Below are 8740 nucleotides of genomic sequence, written 5' to 3' on the forward strand. Positions count from 1 at the left end.
TTTCATTTCCTGTTGGTTTCTTTCTTTCTTTTTTAATTTTGGATCATCCATAATTATGTGACTCATTCCTATTTTTCCCTACCTGTTTAGCTGTTGATTTTACCTACCTCATTCTAATTCATACAAACAGTTGTACTTGCTTTTTTTGTAATATTACAACGTTTACTGACCAATTTTCTTCTCTGGTCTCTCTGTTTTTCAATCATTTTTGTTGATTTTTACGTTTGATTATTTTGGTTTAACAATTTAAGAAACAGTTGAACGAAGTGCAGGAGCAACAAGATCCCTACCTGCTACCTATTCATACAAGCCATTCTTTTCAGCAAGACCGTATCAGTCTTGGACAACAGCACCGATTACTGTGCCTGGGCATTCCAAATCAGGCTTCACTTCTCTATCAAGCTCTTCCTCTAACACTCCAACAGCTTCTCCATTAAAATCAATATGGTCCGTTTCTTCTGCTTCACCAATCAAATCCACATTAGGAGCCTCCACTACGTCTTCAATTAAATCTGTTAGCGATGTAGCTTCTCCAATTAGATCATTTCGGACAATCTCCTCTCCAATAAAAACCGTGGTCTCACAGCCTCCATATAATATCCAAGTCTCTTCTGGTTCTTTCGTCAGAGCACCCACAGTAACTGAAGCCACTAGTTTGAAAGGGCTGGCATCCGCATTCCCCTCTCGGACATCTCCAGTGACTACAGCTGGGTCTCTTTTGGAGAGATCATCCATTACCATGACGCCTCCAGCATCCCCCAAATCGAACATTAACATGTACTCTTCAAGTTTGCCATTTAAGTCAATCATCACATCAGCATCACCACTTTTATCTTCACCTTTAAAGTCAGTGGTGTCTCCTGCTAAGTCAGCAGTTGATGCTGTTTCACCATCTAAGGTCACGATGGCTTCATCCCTCACTTCCCCTGTGAAACACACAGTCGGGCATACAGAGGTAGCCATGGTTAACGGATCCATGTCACCTTTGAAATATCCGTCCCCTGCCAATTTAATCAATGGAGCTAAAGCCACAGCCACATTTCAAGACAAGATCACTGCAGCAACCAGTTCTGCAAGTTGTGCTGTTAATGCAGCAACTGATACTGTTGAGAAAATGTTTTCAACCACAACTGCAACCCCATTTTCTCCACTCAGGTCGCATGTGTCTTCAACTCCATCAGCCTTTCAGTCAATAAGAACTACTCCTGCAGGTGTATTGTACACATCTCTTGGGTCAATATCAGCAACTACCTCGTCAGTAACTTCATCAACTATCACAGTCCCAGTATATTCTGTAGTCAATGTTTTGTCTGAACCAGCACTAAAGAAGCTCCCAGAGTCATCCTCCCTTACAAAATCGGCAGCTGCGTTGCTATCGCCTATTAAAACATTGACTACAGAGACACGCACACAGCCTCACTTTAACCGAACCTCATCTCCTATAAAATCATCCTTGTTTTTAGCACCCTCTGCTCTTAAGTTATCCGTACCATCTTCTTTATCTTCTAGTCAGGAGATGTTAAAAGATGTGGCTGAGATGAAAGAGGACCTAATAAGAATGACAGCGATATTGCAGACAGATGTAATGGAGGACAAGGAATTCCAGCCAGAACTAACAAAGGAGGGTAGAATAGATGATGAAGAACCTTTTAAAATTGTTGAGAAAGTAAAAGAGGACTTAGTAAAAGTTAGTGAGATACTGAAAAAAGATGTGTGTTTAGAAAAGAAAGCATCAACCAAGCTATCAAAAAATGATAAAGGACACTCTTCTGAGGATGAATGGGTAGAGTTCAGTGCAGATGAGATTGATGAAGCAAGACGGCAAGGCATGACATATCCTCCTATATCTATTCCTGAAAAGGTGCAAATTAAAGCGAAGGCTGTATCTGAAAAGGATTATAACTTGACTAAAGTCATTGATTATTTGACGAATGACATTGGTAGTAGTTCTCTGGCAAGTCTGAAGTACAAGTTTGAAGAGGGGAAAAGAGAAGGTGAAGAGAGACAAAAAAGAGTTTTAAAACCAGCCATTGCATTGCAAGAACACAAACTTAAAATGCCTCCAGCCTCCATGAGGCCTTCTACTTCAGAAAAAGAGTTGTGTAAAATTGCAGATTCCTTTTATGGAACTGATACTATTTTGGAGTCTCCCGATGACTTTTCCCAACATGACCAAGACAAAAGTCCTTTGTCTGACAGTGGCTTTGAAACAAGAAGCGAGAAAACTCCTTCAGCCCCACAAAGCGCCGAGAGCACAGGGCCAAAACCACTTTTCCATGATGTACCCATCCCTCCGGTCATTACAGAGACAAGAACTGAGGTGGTTCACGTGATCCGTAGCTATGAACCTTCATCAGAAGAAGTTCCTGAACCTCAAGCAGAAGAGCCGCCATCAACGAAAATGGCACCTACTTTTATGGAACTGGAACCCAGGCCAAACGGAGGATCTATCAAAGAAAAAATGAAAGCCTTTCAAATGAAAGCCAGTAATGAAGATGAAGACCACAAATGTGTTCTTGGTAAAGGTGTCCGTGTAAAAGAAGAAACTCATATAACTACCACTACCAGAATGGTTTACCATAAGCCTCCGTGCACTGAGAGTTCTTCAGAACGAATTGAAGAAACCATGTCTGTTCATGATATAATGAAAGCTTTTCAGTCAGGACGCGATCCTTCCAAAGAGTTGGCAGGTCTGTTTGAACACAAGTCTTCGGTAACATCAGATGTTAGCAAGTCTACTGAAATTTCACCACAACATACAGAGAAGGACAGCAAAATGAAACCCAAACTGGAGCGTATAATAGAGGTCCATATCGAAAAAGGTAATGAGGCTGAACCTACTGAAGTCATTATTAGAGAAACAAAAAAGCACCCAGAGAAAGAAATGTATGTTTATCAGAAAGACTTACCTCGAGGTGATTTGGAGAAACATGATGCTCTTCCTTGTTCAGATGAACAAGGTCAGCAAGAAGAAGAAGAACTGACAGCAGAAGAGTCCCTACCTTCTTATCTGGAGTCTTCTAGAGTTAATACTCCCGTGTCTCAGGAAGAAGACAGTCGCCCTAGTTCTGCCCAACTTATGTCTGATGACTCGTACAAAACACTGAAGCTTCTGAGTCAGCACTCAGTAGAGTACCATGACGATGAGTTGTCAGAACTAAGAGGGGAGTCTTACAGGTTTGCTGAGAAAATGCTGCTCTCAGAAAAGCTAGATGTGTCTCACTCTGATACTGAGGAGTCAGTTACTGACCATGTTCTACCCCTTAGCTCAGACTTTCAGGGGCATGATAAACGATGCAGAGAAAAAATAGCCACAGCCCCCCCAAAAGAAATCCTCACCAAAATCTCTAAAGATATATCAGAAAATGGTGTAGGTAAAATGTCTAAAGATGATCATTATGATAAAGTGACAGTGTTACATTATACCGGAGATGTTAGTAGCCCAAAGCACGCAATGTGGATGCGCTTTACTGAGAACAGATTAGACAGAGGTAGAGAAAAGTTGATGTATGAAGACAGGGTGGACAGGACTGTTAAGGAGGCAGAAGAAAAACTGACAGAAGTATCACAGTTCTTCCGGGACAAAACAGAGAAACTGAATGATGAACTGCAATCTCCAGAGAAAAAGCAGCAGAAAAGGAATGGGAAAGAAGCACACTCTGGCCATAGTTCAACCAGCAGCAGCCCCGAAAAGGTGACGATTTCTGAGCTGCAGAGTTCAAAGGATGACTGGACTAGAGGAGGACCCTTTGGCCATTGTGGGAAGAGCTTCCCAAAAGCTGACGAAAGAAAAGCAGCTAGTTTGCCTAGCAGTCCTGAGAGAAGGGCTCTTGCGCAACAGGCCGAGGACTCTAAGCAGTTGATGGAGCAGAAAGGAACAGCTCAGAAGAGTAGGACACCTGAGGCTTCACCAACCGGATTCCAGCTGAAGCAATCCAAACTCAGTTCTATTAGGCTGAAGTTTGAACAGAGCATAGGCTCAAAGAATAAGGATCTACATCATGATGATAAGAAGCAGGACACTCAGTCTAAAATCCCAGTGAAAAAAATGCAAGAGAGCAAGCTCCCAGTCTATCAGTTTTATGCAAGAGAAAAGCATGCAAAAGAAGTAGACCTCGCAGATGGGAGTATAACACTACAGAGGGAATCTCCTGCTAGCAAATTAAAAGATGGTGCCCAGGGTAAAGGCAAAGCGATGGAAGATGCTGCTGATTCAGATGTACTCAGACACAGAAATGAAATGCCAAGTAAGAATGTTCCAGAAGGCTTTGCAGAGCAGAAGCTGAAAGGTTTGGCGTACAGTACGAGCTCAGATACTGCATCAGCCAAGGGGCATTGGGATAAAAAGGTCTATAGGACATGGGAAACCCCTGGAACATTTGCCCATAACACACAGAAAGAAAAACTATCCCATGTGCTTGTTCAGGATGCAGTAAAAGACAATCACATTGACCACCCTGAGACTAAAGATATGGGCAGAGCCAGTGAATTCATCACTGTGACAGAGCATGAGCACAAGGTGTCAATGAGCGGGTCCCATTCAAAGGAGGTGAAGGAAGTGACCGTAAAATCTCCGTCCAAAAAGGTCCTTTATAGAGAATATTTTGTCAGAGAAGGAGAGCCCCCCAGTGAAGTGATGGATAAAACCTCAAAGAAAAAAGAACCACTGACTGCATCCCACATTCCAGTCAGAATTTCAGAAGAAAAACGAATGTTATCAGCTGGCATTCCCGATGGAGTTCATGAACAGCTAAAACATGCAGCACATGAACTGTCAGCTAAAGTGCCCCATGCTAGTGTGGCAAAGGAAAAAACAGAGAGGAATTTTGATTATACAGAGCATGTTAAAAATAAGTATTCAGAATTTTGTCAGTTTAGCAGTAGGCACATCAAATTAAGTCCTCCTGTGGAGGATGCTGAGCTATCCCTTAGTAAATCACCTGATTCTTTAGAAAATAGCCCAGGAAAGGAGTCTCCCTCAAGGGACTTTGACCCTATTCATAGTGATAACTTGGCAAAATCAGCCCCTTTAGCAACAGCTGAAGGAACAAAAGAGATAAAAACCTTACCCGTTTATGTCAGTTTTGTTCAAGTAGGGAGGCAATATGAAAGGGAGGTGCAACAAGGAAATATTAAAAAAATTGTAAGTCAGGAAAGTAAGACGGTACAAGAGACAAGGGGGGGCTTTTACACCACAAGGCAGCAGAAACAGCTTCCTTCTCCACAAGGCAGTCCAGAAGATGACACATTAGAACAAGTGTCCTTTATAGATAGTTCTGGGAAAAGTCCATTAACACCTGAAACTCCTAGCTCAGAGGAAGTGAGTTACGAGTTTACATCTAAAACGCCTGATTCACTAATTGCTTATATACCAGGCAAACCCAGTCCTATCCCTGAGGTTTCTGAGGAGTCTGAAGAGGAAGCAGAGGCTAAGTCAACCTCTGTAAAACAGGTCACTGTTGATCCACCAAAAATTGACAGAGTGCTGCCCAGTAGCTTAGACAGAGATTCTAATAAAAGGCCCAAAGGGAACCGGGTTGCGTACATTGAGTTCCCTCCTCCTCCTCCGCTAGATGCCGATCAGACAGAATCAGAAAAGCAGCGCCACTCCTCTGAGAGTGAAATGGAGATGATAGAAGTAAACCTACGGGATGAACATGACAAATATCAGCTGGCTGAACCACTCATAAGAGTACAGCCACCTTCTCCTGGGCCACCAGGAGAAGATCTTAGTGACTCCAGCGATGATGAATCCCTGTATCAGCCTGTTCCCATTAAAAGATACATGTTTAAATTGAATGATGTTGAAGATGGCCAGAAGGAAGGCTCCAAGCATAAATTGCCTGTGAAAAGAGAGAATGGGAAACCTAATGATTTTGATCTTAGCCTCGATTCTCCCCAGAATGATATTGCGCAAAATGGGAACAATGACCAGTCTGTCACTGAGTGTTCCATAGCAACCACTGCAGAATTTTCCCATGATACAGATGCAACTGAAATTGACTCTCTTGATGGGTATGATCTACAAGATGAAGATGATGGCTTAACCGAGAGTGATTCCAAACTTGCAGGTCCAGCAGTGGAAATCAAAAAAGACATATGGGCTACAGAAGGCATTTTGAAACAGACTGATCGGTGTTTTAGCCAAAGTAAGCTGGAAGTTATTGAGGAGGAAGAAAAAGTTGGTACTGAAGAAAACAAACTTTTATCAAAATGTCCAGCAGCTGAAAAAAGTGCCGATAAGACTGAACAAAAATCAGGGGCACAGTTTTTCACTTTGGAAGGCAGGCACCCTGACAGGACTGTGTTTCCTGATACATATTTCAGTTACAAAGTAGATGAAGAGTTTGCGACCCCTTTTAAGACAGTAGCTACTAAAAGCCTAGATTTTGACCCTTGGTCCAATAACCGTGGTGATGATGAAGTGTTTGAATCCAAATCGAGGGATGACGAGGCTAAGCCTTTTGGCCTTGCCGTAGAAGACAGATCTCAGGCGACAACCCCAGATACGACACCAGCCAGAACTCCAACTGATGAAAGTACACCAACTAGTGAGCCCAATCCCTTCCCGTTTCACGAAGGGAAGATGTTTGAGATGACTCGCAGTGGCGCAATTGACATGAGCAAGAGGGATTTTGTTGAAGAAAGACTCCAATTTTTTCAGATTGGTGAGCATACTTCTGAAGGGAAGTCAGGGGACAAGGGGGAAGGGGATAAAAATAAAGTCACTGCCATCACACAGCCGCAGTCAGGGGACAAAGCTGTAGGAAAAAACATAGAGGGAGTAGAAACATCAGCAGTTGAATGTAAGCTCATCACCCAGGCCAGTGGAGATTGTATGGAAGCAACATCCGGTAGTAACTCCCTGGAGAAATCATCGACCACTGTTAATGCTTCTAAAGTTGATCCCAAATTGCGCACACCTATTAAAATGGGAATTTCTGCTTCCGCCATGACGCTGAAGAAAGATGTCTCTGGAGAAGTGACAGATAAGCTAGAGGCTGTGATGCCAGGTGTTCAGGGGTTAGAATATGAAGCCATAGAGGAGGTTACAAGCCAGTCAAGTGGTAGGGAAGCAGAAAAGCATGATTTCCAAAAAGATAATTTTAATAACAACAACAATTTGGACCCATCCGCTTTACCTAACGATAGCATTACCTGTAAAGTAGTGCTAAATGAACATTTTGAGCCTAAGTGTCCCACACAGAAAGCTACTCAATTGAAAAACACTTCAGGAAATGATACAGGTGCAACACAAGGACACTGTAAACCAAAAGTACACGGAGAACAGCAGAAGTCATCAGAGCCAGTAGGGAATAGAGCGAGATCAAAACTTCCCATAAAGGCTACCTCAGCAAAAGAAGCTATCCCACATAGCAGTAGCCAAGCCTGCAGAGTGAGTAAAGTCAGACAGGATAGTAAACTTGACAAAAGGAAGCAAAACAGCTCTTTCCCACATGTAGAAGTAAGGTCTAAGATTCCTGTAAAAAATACACAAAGGCATAATTTAGCCATAGCTAGAAAGACACCAGCAGTTCAAAACCAAGAGCAGCTAGAGAGAAGCAAAGCCAAACCACTTCCTTCTAAATTACCATTAAAGGTAAGATCTACCACCACCACCTCTACCACTACCGCAGCTGCAGCAGCAACAGTTAAAGTAAAGCAGAGTCAGCTTAGGGAGGTATGTAAACATTCTATTGAATATTTTAAGGGAATTAGTGGAGAGGCTATAAAGCTTGTGGACCGCCTGTCTGATGAAGACAAAAAGTTGCAGTCAGAGGTGTCCGATGACGATGAAGAAGAAGACAGTACGTCAAGAAACACGTCCCTGTCCGAAGCCACTCAAGTTTTCCAGCCTTCCATTACATCGAAGCCCGCTAGAGATATGAGAACAGAGGCAGCATCTTTAAAATCAAAGATTGAAAAGTCCGACAGTGAGAGGAGGAGGAGGAGTAAGAGGACTGGTGAGAATGGAGGGAGTCAGGTTTCTGGAGCTCTCGTGGCTCACCTCGTGGAGATCAAGCCTAGTTTGTAAAACTTTCAACTTGTTGATCCTAGTGCATGAACTGTTGTGATTGCCTGTGAAGTGACTTACTGTAGTTCTCATTCTGTCATTGTCATCTGTATGTGCTGTCTTTTATACTCTTCTTTCTTCCTTTAAGTGAAGCCTATACTATAGACAGCTAGTGAAGCATGCTAAATACATTCATGTAATAGTTTAGGTCTTAGAAGACTTCATTTTGTGACAGCAAAAAACAAACAAACCACCCCTCATTTTGTCAAACAGAGAAAACTTTTTTTTCTTTAAGTACTGGCGGACTATTTTCCACCACCCCACCAGTAGTTAAAGCACTGTTGAACAGTTGAGTAGATAGATTGTTGGCATGTTTGGTTTCATTTACACAATTAACATCATGTAGTTTGACACTCGGCCTTATAAAGGTGGCATTTTTTTCAAATCTGAGACAAATATATATATTTATTAATTGTAGGTTTTAGGACACTCAGTCATTTTAGCAATTGATCTGAGCACCAGTTAACATAGTACAATGACTTAAAATGCTGTTAGTGCTAAGAATTCTTTCACAGCACCTTTTTAATCAATAAATTATGAATCACAGGTCCACAGAGTCCATGTGAACGGACAGATATAAGGATGGCAATAGTGGCCGATCACCTGGGACTTAGTTGGACGGGTAAGATTTTATTTTGTGGTGATGACATTACAACTAGCAATTCC

General features: G+C 42.3%; 1 protein-coding gene across 12 annotated transcripts in view; it reads left to right on the forward strand.

Annotated features, from left to right (window-relative positions):
* Positions 1–8740, forward strand: part of ANK3 (ankyrin 3) — a 209477-nt gene that overhangs the window by 184688 nt on the left and 16049 nt on the right. For 11 of the 12 annotated variants that reach the window (XM_060274954.1, XM_060274956.1, XM_060274959.1 and 8 more), the window contains one exon: positions 8622–8696. In XM_060274954.1, the coding sequence (XP_060130937.1) occupies positions 8622–8696 (75 nt within the window). Of the gene's footprint in view, positions 1–251; positions 6669–8621; positions 8697–8740 lie in introns of all 12 variants that reach the window. The other variant, XM_060274961.1, reaches the window with a different exon arrangement.

Source organism: Zootoca vivipara, chromosome 5 (assembly GCF_963506605.1).
Source record: "Zootoca vivipara chromosome 5, rZooViv1.1, whole genome shotgun sequence".
NCBI lineage: Eukaryota > Metazoa > Chordata > Lepidosauria > Squamata > Lacertidae > Zootoca > Zootoca vivipara.